Here is a 13,711-nt window from a genome sequence, read left to right as displayed (position 1 = left end):
CCTCATGGGCTGCAATACCTTCTCTTCTCATCTGTGAACACTCAGCTTAGCTGTCCCATTTCATAAGAAATCTGCCATAGTTCCTCACCCTCCAAATGGCTGAAGGCCTCTCCTAGGTGCACCCCCAGTAGCTTGTGGAGGCCTTTATCACAGCTCTCATTACACTGTACTGTAATCGTTTTTTCTTTGGCTGTCTCTTTTGCTGGATTGTGAATTCTTGAGAGCAGTAATGATGTCTTATTTTATTTTATTTTCAATCCCTTGGTCACCTTTTCTTCCAATCTGATCCTTTGTAAATATTTTATTTATATATTTTTGAATAGGTAATACATTTACCAGATTAAAAATTTAAAAATTGCATAAAGCTATATAGTGACATCTCCCTTTCAGCCCTGTCCTGGGCTCTACCTGCCCAATTCCCCTCCCCAGAGGCAATAAATGCTATTCGTTTCTTGTGAATACTTATAGAGATGTAAACATATATGGTACCCCTTTTTTACACAAATGGTATCATGTTCTAGAAACTGTGCTGCACCTTGTTTTCACCTAACCATTTATAGTATCCATGAATATCATTCCATATCAGCACATGAAGAGCTTCCTCATTCTTTGTTTACAGTTATTCAGTTTTCCATTGTTTGGATGTATCAATTTAACTAATGAACATTTAGGTTCTTTCTAGTTTTTTGCAAATATGAATAATACCACAATGACTAACCTCAAAAAAATGTCATTTCACTTGTTTGCAAGTGTAACAGAGTGAACTGCTAAAAGTGGAATTGGCATATCAAGCAGTATATGCATTTGTAATTCTGACCATGTCATATTACCCTTCATGGAGTTTGTAAATATCTTATTTATGTCTGTATCCCTAGCCACTATAACAGAGCCTGGAACAAACTATGCATTCACTACATTTTTGTCAAATAAATAAATGAAAAGAGTAGCTTGCTTTTCTCAGCACCACAGCGCAGGCGCTGCCCGGCACCCAGTCAACTTCTCGGACCATGGCCAACAAGGAGCGCACCTTCATCGCAATCAAGCCAGACGGCGTGCAGCGCAACCTGGTGGGGGAGATCATCATGCTCTTTGAACAGAAGGGTTTCTGTCTGGTGGCCATGAAGTTCCTTTGGGCCTCTGCGGACCACCTGAAGCAACACTATACTGACTTGAAAGACCGCCCATTCTTCCCAGGGCTGGTGAAGTACATGAAGTCAGGGCCAGTCGTGGCCATGGTCTAGAAGGGACTGAATGTGGTGAAGACAGGTCGAGTGATGCTTGGGGAGACCAATCCAGAGGATCCTAAGACAGGCACCATTCGTGAGGACTTCTGCATTCAAGTTGGCAGGAACATCATTCATGGCAGCGAATCAGTAAAAAGTGCTGAAAAAGAAATCAGTCTATGGTTTATGCCTGAAGAATTGGTTGACTACAAGTCTTGTGCTCACTACTGGGTCTATGAATAAGAGGTGGACAAAGCAGCAATCTCTTCGCTTTTGGCACTGCTTGATGTGGCACAGCTCTTCATTCCACAGACTTGGAAGCAATAGGATTGATCATTCTTTTTTTAAAGCGTATTTACCAATGAAGCCTCTGGGAACTGGGGAAAAAAAAGTAGCTCTTTTAGCGGAGGCTCTTTTCTTTAGTAGATAAGTTCCTTCCCATAGCATTCAATTCAAACCAAATGATTTGCATTAAATCTAAATGCCATAATTATTTAGGAGCAAAATTCTTATTCCAACTCATTAATTTCCATATTTGTGTAACTAATTGTGCTGGTTTGGATGTATTATATCCCCCAAAACACCATGTTCTTCAATGCAATCTTGTGGGGGCAGATGTATTAGTGTTGGTTAGGTTGGAACCTTTTGATTGTTTCCATGGAGATGTGACTAGTAACACCTTTGATTAGGGTGTGACCTATTGATGGGATTGTTTCCATGGAGGTGTTGCTCCACCCATCCAGCTTGTCTTGATTTAATTACTGGAGCCCAATAAAAGCTCAGAAACAGAAGGACTTCAGAGAAGCTGCAGCATACAGAGACATTTTGAACAACAGCCTTTGAAAGCTGACATTGACTTTTTGGAGCCATTTGTAAAGTACAACCTGGGAGCAAGCAGATGCCAGACACATGCCTTCTCAGCTAACAGAGGTTTTCCGGATGCCAATGGCCTTTCTCCAGTGAAGGTACCCTATTGTTGATGCCTTACCTTTGACACTTTATGGCCTTAAAACTGTACTTTGTAACCAAATAAACCCCCTTTATAAAAGCCAGTCCATTTTGGGTACTTTGCAAAACAGCAGCATTAGCAAACCGGAACACTAATAGAAATTCTTCTTTATTAGCTTTGTTATAATATGAGCTCACATTTATTATTTTTTAAAATTCATTTTTATTGAGATATATTCACATACCATGTGGTCATACAAAGTGTACATTCAATTGTTCATGGTACCATTACATAGTTGTATGTTCATCACCAAAATTAATTTTTGAACATTTTCATTACTACACACACAAAAATAATAAGAATAAAAATTAAAGTGAAAAAAGAACAAAGTAAAAAAGAACACTGGGTGCCTTTTTTTTTTCTTTTTTTGCCCCCATTTTTCTACTCATCCATCCATACACTGGACAAAGGGGAGTGTGGTCCATATGACTTTCCTAATTGCATTGTCACCCCTCATAAACTACATTTTTATACAATTGTCTTCTAGATTCATGGGTTCTGGGTTGTAGTTTGATAGTTTCAGGTATTTACTGCTAGCTATTCCAATTCATTAGAACCTAAAAAGGGTTGTCTATATTGTGCGTAAGAGTGCCCACCAGAGTGACCTCTCGGCTCCTTTTGGAATCTCTCTGCCACTGAAGCTTATTTCATTTCCTTTCACATCCTCCTTTTGGTCCAGAAGATGTTCTCCATCCCATAATGCCAGATCTAGATTCCTCCCCAGGAGTCATATTCCACATTGCCAGGGAGATTCACTCCCCTGGGTGTCAGATCCCACTTAGAGGGGAGGGCAGTGATTTCACCTGCCAAGTTGGCTTAGCTAGAGAGAGAGGGCCACATCTGAGCAACAAAGAGGCATTCGGGAGGAGGCTTTTAGGCACAATTATAGGGAGGCCTAGCCTCTCCTTTGCAGCAACAGTCTTCCCAAGGGCAAGTCCTGTGGTAGAGGGCTCAGACCATCAAACCACCAGTACCCCATGTCTGTGAGCACATCAGCAACCATCAAGGTGGGGAAGCCCAACACCCCTGCATTCTCCACCAGCTCCTCAAGGGGGCTCTGCATATTTTTTTCATTTTGTTTTAAATAAATTAACTTTTTTTTAAAATTAACTACATCAAATATAAAAAATAAAAAAAACATACAGTAAAAAAACATTTCAAACAAACATAACATAACAAGGGACAAAGAAAAAGACAACTAACCTAAAATAAGTACTTCACTTCCAACATGTTCCTACTCTACTCCAAGAAAATAACCTAATAGCAACATTTTTGTGAACTTGTTCTTACCATACCCATCAGAAATTAACAAACCATAGTCATTTCTGGGCATTCCCAGAATGTTAAATTTACCCACGATAGCTTATCTGTTTCACATTTATTTTTATGTTCCAATTATAGTGACTATGAGTTCTCATCCCGCATTTTGTAAGATATCTGAATTGTTTTACTGGTTTTCTTTTTCCCTGAGCAATTCCTGGAAACTCTTATATAGTCCACAGATTCAGGGGGTTGCTTATTGCTTTTATATGTCATCAGACCTCTGTGAGTTGACTCTTAATATCTTTTAATTACATACCTCTGTTGCTTCTCCTGGATCCATTGTGCATTAGCTGTGTGACTTCTTTCTACCTGTTTACTTATCTGTAAAACAGAGGACATTAAAGGGTTGTGAGGATTAAATGAAATTATACATGCAAAGTGCTTAGAATAGTGTTTGGCACATATTACTATTAGGAGAGACAGTCCTCCATGGGTCTTCTGCACTCCTACACATCTTCCTGGGTAGGCTAAGAATGCAAGGTCTTAACCGCTTTTTACCAGGGTCATTTCTCAGGGTTGTGTTTACAGTGAGCAATCTTGAAGGACGAAGTAATGCCTCCCTTTAGGGCAATGCTTACTGCTTCCTATAAAGTAGCAGGGTCCCCAAGCTAATTGTTCCTCAGCTTTGACGTAAAGCCACTGAATATGCTGCATTCACATCACCACAGGGGGATGTGGTGGACAAGAGGACTGACACAAACATGAAGTTCATGTTGCTTGCTGTACTGCAAGTAATAATCCTTTGCACCTGACCCAGGAGTCTCATGTCTCCCTCAGCATCCTGAAACAGTAACTGACTAACTTATGAGGCTGTCAGTAGGGTAAGATAAAATACCAGATCGAAGAAGTGCCTATGTAAGCTATTTTCATAATTATTTCAAATAATTTTCATGTTTTTTTTTTTCATTTTTACTTGTTTTTCTTACTTGCCTTCATCAGGCAGGCACACTGTACAATATCTGTAAGTCAATAAGTTTGGTAGGTAGCCTAAATGCATTAATTGCTGTCCTTTGCAAAAAAACTTTGCTGTCTGGGAAATAAAATGAATTTGAGATATTGCTCAATTGAAATAATTAGTACTTAGCCACTCTAATATCCAGTTCTAAATCACTGAGACCATAGTTTCCTTTCTACATATGCTTTTTGTATATTTTGAGCATAGTTTTCATGTAGTTGCAATTCATGAAAAGAAAGTTGCACAAAAATAACTGGGCCTTAGTTCCTGTTACTTAACAGCTGGATGACTTTGGCTACCCTGAGGTTCCCTTTCCTAATATATGAAATAAGGAAACTAATTTACGATCCCTTGTTTCACAAGGTAGTGGTTGGGACGATGGAATAAAATAATGTAAGTGAACACTTAAGGTACCCAACAATTGAGGCGTTATTATAATTTAAGACTGTGTGGTGTCACAAACATCTCTCCTAACATTATTGTTTTGATAGGTTATGAAATGAAAGAGGTTATGACATGAGAGAGAAAAAAATTGCGCAACGTCAACAACTGAATCACACTCTGGGTGTGGAGTTAGACGCTCACCATCCAACAAGAGAGGATGAAACGACTAAGAACATAAAAGGCAAACTACAATCCCAGCAGGCTTTGCTGCCGGACTGCGCCTTATAACCTCTGCTCCGGCCCGGGCCCAGCCCCCTCCCCGCCCCCACCGTCCAGAAACTACATCTCCCAAGAGGCTCCGCGGTGTCCAGCTGCCCGCTTTCCCCCCGCCTCCAGCTCCCCACTTTATACCGCCGGCAGCTTAGTGGCGACTCGCCTCCAGCGGTCGGCGGAGCGGGTGCGCGCGCCGGGGGTCGGGCGGTTGCTAAGACCGGCGAGCACGCGCGGGGAGGGAGTGGAGGCGTAGGGGGGCGGGGGTACGGCTCGCTCGCTCGTAAGATGGCGGACGAGGACGGGGAAGGGATTCACCCCTCAGCCTCTCACAGGAACGGAGGCGGCGGCGGCGGCGGTGGGGGTTCTGGGCTCCACTGCGCCGGGAACGGCGGCGGGGGAGGCGGCGGCCCGCGGGTCGTGCGCATCGTCAAGTCCGAGTCCGGCTACGGCTTCAACGTGCGGGGCCAAGTGAGCGAGGGCGGGCAACTGCGGAGCATCAACGGGGAGCTGTACGCGCCGCTGCAGCATGTGAGCGCCGTGCTGCCCGGGGGGGCGGCCGATCGGGCCGGGGTGCGCAAGGGGGACCGCATTCTGGAGGTGTGAGTATCGGGGCCGCTCGCCGCCCCACCCTGCCCCGTCCCCCTCCGCTTGTCCCAGCATCTTCCCTCTGTCCCTGTCACCCTCAGGCCTCACCTCCCCCCACCCCCAAACCGGCGCTCCGGATCCCCGCTCCCCTTCAGCCCTCCGCTGCCCCGCACCTCCCTGTGGTTGACCCTTTTATCCCCACCCCACCCCCACCCTATTCTCACCCCCACACCCTAACTCTCACCCCCAACCCCTGTGTTTCTGCGACTCCCATCTCCTTCCCTGTAACCTCCAGTTGATGTCCCTGCTCCCCCAGTGCTTTTACCCCCGCCCCCCATCCTTTGGCTTCACCTCCTTTTTTGCCCCTTTTGCTTTCCCCTTTGGCATGCTGCTCTTGCTCCCCACTGCCCCTCGCCTTTTTCATAATGAACCTTTTTTGCTCCTTCACTGACAGCAGTATCTCCTTTTCTGACCCAGCCACTTTCGTGTGCTCCCCAAGTTCTCATCTTTAGCATTTTAGTTTCTTGTTCTCCACTACTTCCTTCAGCCCCTGTGAACTAACTGTTATTCTGCCCTCTAGACCAAGTAGGCAGGACCTCTGATCTGCTCCTACTTTTCCTCCGCAAACATCATCCCTGCACACTGCACTCTTTTTTCTTTCCCTCTCCTTATGGTTAAGCACCCCCATTTTTTCCTTCTTGCTGTGTTCCTTTTCTTCCCTTTCCTCCTCTCCTTTATGCTTTCATTTTCCAACATTATACCTGACGCTTGCATGCCTGATTTTTTTTTTCCTTTTTTGTCTTTGACACTAGTTTCTCATGGCAGTAGCCTCTGTACTAGACCCGGTTTTTGAATCCATGTCTCCATCACCACATGTCTCTGAGCGTATCCCTTACTGACCCCTTGTCTTCACTCCTGCGCCATACTCATACTTCTTTTTAGTCAGGTTTATGATAGAGCTCTCCTTAGTGCCTGCTTCTCAGAAACTAAACCCCCCTCCCGCCCCCTTTGGGTCTTTGACCACCCCACATTTTCAGAATATGCCATCTCCTCTTTGCTATTCTATCCTCCTCCTTGTGATCCCTCACTTGACTTTATCCTATTCTTTCTTCTAGGTTGCTTTCCCTTGCCCCTCTTTTTAAAGACCCATCCTCTTTCTCTGCTGCAGTCCCTCCCCCTTCATACTCCTTCATCCTCCTCCCATACTCTAATCCAGGTGTTACCTTTGTGTTTTTGTACATTGTATTAAAATTCATATTGTGATTGCTGGTTGACTTGTAGGTGAACGCTATTATTGTTTCCGTTCTCCTCAACAGTCTTCAATTCCATATTTCTCTGCTTCTTATCCAATCTATATTGTATATTCTTTTTTTTTCACACTTTTGCTCTCTCCCTCCATCCTTAGGTTTGCCCTCATGGAATCTTTCTCATTTTTTATGCATTTTATTTTAATTGTAATGAGAAGAGGGGACAGTATCTTCAAAGTCTGGCGTATGGAAGAGTCCATCTCTTCTTCACCTTAATGCCCGCCTGACCTTATCCTTGACATTCTTACTCTGTCCACTCATTCTATTTCCTTATCCTTTCCACGTCAGCCATAGTAATTCACCAAAGCAAGTGTTTGGAGATATTATACCTTTCCTCAGTCCTTTCTTCAAATAGGTGCTTTCTTTTTCCATTAATGCCTTACACACTGTTTTCTTTTATGGCATTCTCTGGCAATACGTTCTTAATCTTTTGGCAGGCAGGGTATTCACAAACAGAATGCAGTAGTGACCTTTTAGTTTCTTGTACCTGGGCACCTAATTTTTTTCTTTAAAGATTACTCAAAATCTGTAGCCAATATTTCCTTCTTATAGAAGCTCTTGGAATTGTCATTTTTCTTTCTCTTTAGAAGTTAACTTGCAATCCAGCTATTTATTTTTAAATTAAAAATTAAATATTTATTTAAAATTATAAATTTATCATAAAGTTCTAAAGCATTTACTCTTTTCAGGAGATAAAGGAGCTAAACTAAACAAATAATTCTGTAGGAGACTACAACTAAGGTGATCTACCACTGCAAATGTATATGTATATGACAGCAAACATAGTTGGCAACTTCTTGCCTTTATTATAGTTTTTGCAGCAGAGCCCAGATGTGAAGTAGGTCTGTAAAGGAGACTTCAGACGGTCCCCTGGGTAGAAGGACTTGACTCAGGCCCAAGTTCCAGTTTAAGTCCATTCCTCCTTTAAGAGAAAAAAAAAAAACCTGCATTTTTGGCATATCCCTTGGTGTTGAGTACAGAACTTTATCTTTTAGAGGGTAGGGCAGAAGCATACTCTTTGTACTCTTTGCTTAGAAGACCTCTCTGAAAAGTGATGGTAATCAGAAATCTTTCTAGCATTGGGTTCTCAGCCTTTCCAACTGTTTGTATTTTGATGTCCCAGTTTTTGAAGCTTCTCTGATACCATAGTGGATATCATGATAATTGCAACACAGAGCTATCACTATACATTTTCTGAGGCCTCAACTATACAATTTCTTTCTCTTTCCTTCCTTTCTTCCAAAGTCTGCATTTCCTTAACATTTTCAAGTGAAGGGAGGAAATCATTGACCTGATTATTGAGGGATACCTGTGCCTGCTAATTGTTTTCATCTTGGTTAAGCTGCTTCTAATTTCCCTAAAGCATTTTCTAGGCAACAGTCCTTCGAGATTTTCTCTCCCCACCTTCTTTAAGTTAGCCTCTCTGCTATTGCAGGAAACCTTTGCATGTTAATAAAGTGCCACGTGGGGTCAGGGTTAGGGATGCGTAGATTATCAAGTGTAGGTGGATATCTGGACCTCGATAATTACCATTTAACTAAGAGTTTCCCCTGTTTTAGACTTTTATTCCCATTTTCATATATTGCAGTTGTGTGGACAACTAATAGAGGTGTGAGGAAACAGTAACTTTGAAGTTTGAGATTTAAGAGGATACAAGCTTATACACAAGCAAGAGCATTAATATCTTTATGTTTCTTTTAAAGGAACATACCAAGGCCTTGTCCTCAAAATCTTGGAACAGTTAAACTATTTTGAAACTAGTATCGTTTAGTTTGTCCTTTCTCCTTTTAAGACTTACTAGATTCTAATTGGTTTGCGAGGGTGTCATGTTGCAGGGCTTTGTACTGCAGTATGAAAGAGCCCTCTGGGCTCTAAATTTTAGTGCAGATGGAAAGTTTTCTTAAACAGCAGTGTTAGGCTCCACCTTGTAATTTTTCTTAGTGTAACATACACTGAGTGTCTTTCGTTTGATACGTGTGAATCAGTAAGCTGATGAGTGAAGAGTGCTTTCAACAAACAGAAACAAGATAAATGTCTTTGAACTAATATAAAGTATGTGAAGTAACATTTGACTTCAGGTTAATTTTCTTACTGTTAAATTATTTCCAAGTGCCCTTGATTGATTTCTTGAGGGATGCTCTTAGGAGGGTCTAAGTGTGCAGTTGATATGGATTATCACCATTAAGTTATTCTGCCACTTAACAATCCACCTTTGTTGCAACAGCTCAGCAAAGTCCAATAAAGTATAGATGATCAGAAAGAGTAGTTAGTCTGCTATCTACTTAATTGATTTTCTGTCTAGATTATAATTCAGGAGTCTGCCAAATCACTATTATACCATCTGTTCTAGTTTGCTAATGCTGCAGAATGCAAAACACCAGAGATGGATTGGCTTTTATAAAAAGGGGGTTTATTTGGCTACACAGTTACAGTCTTAAGGCCATAAAGTGTCCAAGGTAACACATTAGTAATCAGGTACCTTCACTGGAGGATGGCCAATGGTGTCCAGAAAACCTGTTAGCTGGGAAGGCATGTGGCTGGCATCTGCTCCAAAGTTCTGGTTTCAAAATGGCTTTCTCCCAGGACGTTTCTCTCTAGCAAGCTTGCTCCTTTTCAAACATCACTCACAGCTGCACTGAGTTCCTTTTCTTTGAGTCAGCTTATTTATATGGCTCCACTGATCAAGGCCCACCCTGAATGGGTGGGGCCACACCTCCATGGAAATATCCCATCAGTTATCAGCTACAGTTGGGTGGGGCGCATCTCCATGCAAACAACCTAATCCAAACGTTCAAACTTAATCCCCACTATTATGTCTGCCCCACAAGATTGCATCAAAGAGTATGGCTTTTTCTGGGGGACATAATACATTCAAACTGGCACACCATCTTAGCTCAGGACTCTTAAGGTAACTGTGAAGATAAAATGAACTAAGAACCCAAAGCCTGTAACCTATAGTGTCTCCAGGTATGTCGTTGGAGAAGCACATGCATTATTCTCACCTGGCTAAGCACTAGAAAATAAAGATTTCTAGGCCCAATGCAAGACTTACTAAATCACAACCCCTAGCTGGTGAACCTGAGGAGCTGTCTGTATTTTTGAGGGTCTAGCTTTGCCTATTGCTAGTTCATCTTGTCTCTTTGGTATTTGGTCAGTGTGCTCTTTAAGCATGGACTCCGAAGATTGGTTGACTTGTTGCATTCAAAATCTTAATATATTTATGCTAAGCAGAGAATATGTGCTTTCCTTCTTGATAGATACAAGATAGATCCACCAACTTTCCTTAGTAAAGGTTGAACCTTAAGAGAAATTCAAACTCTATGTCAACTTGTTTATTGAGAATAAGTTAATTTTCACAACTTATGCATATCTCATTGTTATTCTTTTATTTATTTATTTTGCTTCATTTTGTGTGCAAGTTTGAAAATCATTGAATAAAAAGAAGTTGTGCCACAAGAAGTATTTTTACAAGTTAAATGTGAGTTGTGTAACATTAGCTGTTAAGTACCTTTTCAAGAGCTGTTTTCTCATTTGTAGAATGAATTCTACATTTCTAGAATTTGTAGAAGTGAATTCTATTTGCGTTAGATTTTCCAGATAGATTTGGTAATGGTGTTTAAAATCATGGTTGTTGATCAAAGGATGTTTTTATGGCAGTGATTCCCAGGCTTTAGTGTGCATAAGAATCACTCGAGTATAGCTCCTCAGGTTCACCAGTTAGGGGTTGTGATTTAGTAAGTCTTGCATTGGGCCTAGAAATCTTTATTTTCTAGTGCTTAGCCAGGTGAGAATAATGCATGTGCTTCTCCAGTGACATACCTGGAGACACTACAGGTTACAGGCTTTGGGTTCTTAGTTCATTTTATCTTCACGGTTACCTTAAGAGTCCTGAGCTAAGATGGTGTAATAGTGATTTGGTAGACTCCTGAATTATAATCTAGACAGAAAATCAATTAGTAGATAGCAGACTAACTACTCTTTCTGATCATCTATACTTTATTGGAATTTGCTGAGCTGTTGCAACAAAGGTGGATTGTTAGGTGGTAGAATAACTTAATGGTGATAATCATTCTGTCACTTTGCAGTTTGTATAGCATATTTTAGTTTGCATAGTGATTTTACATTTGATCTTTACACCTGCCCTGTGAGATAGGGAGATTATAAACTCTTTGAGAGCAAAGACAACCTTTGTTTAGAATTGTATCCCTAACCAAATGTCTGGCACATAGAAGGTATTTTTCAATAAATACTTGCTGAATAAATGTATAAGTATTATTATCCCTATTTTAAGAGAGGAAACTGAATATTGCACTAAGTAGCAACCAAAATTAAATCCAATCTTGGACTTTAAATCCTGTGTATTTTCCATTTTACTGCCATTGGTCTCTGTTTTCTCAACTGTTTTTGACTGTGAATAATCACTTAAAATTCTCAAAATTCAGTCACATCCCTATGAACCTGGATAGCAGTTGAACTTTAGTTCTACTATTGTGAGATTTGTCTTATATCTTTATTTTCCCTGTTCTCTCCCACTGTTAAATTGGGTGGGAAGCAGGTGACCAAAGCAGGCATTCTTTGCCCTTCCTGTTGCTCTCTTCACTCTGTTGGTTACCAGTGAAGAGAGCATGATAATCGTAATTATAACCCCAAGAAATTCTTTTAGTTTCATAGGTAATTGAGGTGGCAAACAAATAAAACTGAATTTGAAAATAGCATTTACCTTCCCCTCAGAAATCACTTCCACAGCATTACTGTGACCAGGAGAAGATCTTTTTTAGTAGCATAAAATTTGTCTGGGTCGTATAAATTATTGTGAAGAAGAGTTCTCTTCATAGCCACACTGACTAGTTGGTTTCAGGTGAGGGCTTGTTACCATGCTCTCAAAAATAGGAATTATTTTTTAAGATAACTCTCATTAAGAATTCCCGTGATCCGGTAGATAAGCAAAGAGCCTCAATTGACAAGCGAAAATTTATAGTTTAAGATCACTGCAGAGTGTTTTGTGATCATAATCTGTGATAAATTCATTCACTGAATGATGGTATTGCTGACCCAGAGGATATTGTGGTGGTTTAGGTTACAGCCAGTTAGTTTCAGTCTTTGACTGTCATCTGTATACATGTTTTCTGTGCTGTACTCTGGCAATCCAGTGAGAGCCTATGTATGGGTGGTACAATTCCAGCTCTACATTTGGAAAAAATTTAGCAGTGTTTTAATGTACTTTTCAAAAATTGCAACTCACAGTAAGAGATACATCTTCTGTAACAACCTAATATATATATGTATATACATTCACACACCCCTGAGAAACAAACCTCCCGAAACACATTTTACAAAACTTTATTTACTATTATCATGCATTCTGCTTTTTTTTTGTTTTTAGTGTGTTCAGTATTTTGTTTTGGTTTTTATTTTGTTTTTTAAATACTGATCGTGGTCCACTACATTAATTTCATGACTGGTTGTGATCCACTGTTTGAAAAACAGTGATCTAGGGCATCAGTTCTCCTGATTTTGTCCCACTAATATCACCTCATATTCGGTCTGGTTCTACAGTTAAGCTTGTATGAGTCACAGCATGCCTGTATTCCTGCCCTTGAGAAGCTTACACTAGTGTGGAAAGGTACATGTAAACAATTTACTGTGTGTAAGGCAAAATGAAATGATGGAGATAAATGAAAAACACAATGGAAATTTAGAGGAAAGGGTGATTATGCTTGAGAAGATTGGTGGGGAGATTGATCGGAGAAGACTTTTAAACTGTTTTTGAGGACAAGTACAAATTCTGGAGGCAGAGAAGGGAGAAGGACTTTATAGGATGAGGAAACTGTGACCAAGGCAAGACATGTGAAAAGGTTTTTAGATAGTAAGTGGTGTAAAGTGCCTGTTTGTCTGTAGACTTTTATGGTGATAGAGGTTGGAAAGGAAGGTGAAAGTCAGATTAAAAAGGGCTTTGAATGCAAAATGCTAAGAAGTTTGGATTTTATGCCATTTCTGAGGTCAGAAGATAGCTGTATGTGCATTAATAATCCCCAGGACTTCGTGTGGATTTAGTTTTAATTTAATTATTTACCAGAGGAGGTTGAATAACTTCCAAGGCCAAAGAGGAAGACCATTATTAGGAACTAGAATTGAGAATTCCAAAACATCTAGTTTCTTGGACTATCTTGTACTATATAAATAAGAGAATTAAGAACAACTAATCTCTTAACGCCCAGAGCTGGGAACAGCTGGTGAGAAACTGATTGCTTTTGATTTGTGTATATATTTTACTTCACAGTCCAATCCAGCATTTCAAATATCCATTTCTATTTCTCTCATGTTTTAAATTACTATACTTATTGTTGTGTTTACAGTTGATGAGTTTCATCCTTAGGCTGCAGGCCCACTTGTGCTCTGACCTACCTGTGATGTTCTGTTTTAGTCATATTTTACTCCGAGTCTATTCCTCTGATTTGAGGATGCCTTCTTTAACTTAAATCTTTTGTTTTACCATGCAGTATGTTGTTGGGAGTTGAGGGGGGCTTGAAGGGGAACTTAATATGGTACTACAGTTTACCGCTGTACTCTTCCTTCAAAATGAAAATTCACACAAAGAATCTACAAGTAAGTTTAAGAATCGGTGGTGACCACAACGTAATGTAAGGAATGG

General features: G+C 40.6%; 1 protein-coding gene and 1 pseudogene across 1 annotated transcript in view; both read left to right on the top strand.

The window, feature by feature from the left end:
• Positions 1-1,007: 1,007 nt before the first annotated feature.
• On the top strand, positions 1,008-1,472 carry LOC119517734 (annotated as a pseudogene).
• A 3,980-nt stretch (positions 1,473-5,452) lies between these two features.
• SNX27 (sorting nexin 27) overlaps positions 5,453-13,711 on the top strand; it is a 124,331-nt gene continuing 116,072 nt past the window's right edge. Inside the window, exon 1 of the mRNA XM_037825982.1 lies at positions 5,453-5,766. Within this exon, the coding sequence (XP_037681910.1) occupies positions 5,453-5,766 (314 nt within the window). The remainder of the gene's footprint in view (positions 5,767-13,711) is intronic.

Source organism: Choloepus didactylus, chromosome 2 (genome assembly GCF_015220235.1).
Source record: "Choloepus didactylus isolate mChoDid1 chromosome 2, mChoDid1.pri, whole genome shotgun sequence".
NCBI lineage: Eukaryota > Metazoa > Chordata > Mammalia > Pilosa > Megalonychidae > Choloepus > Choloepus didactylus.
Note: the sequence above shows the minus strand (reverse complement) of the source record. Positions and strands in the feature narration are given on the sequence as shown.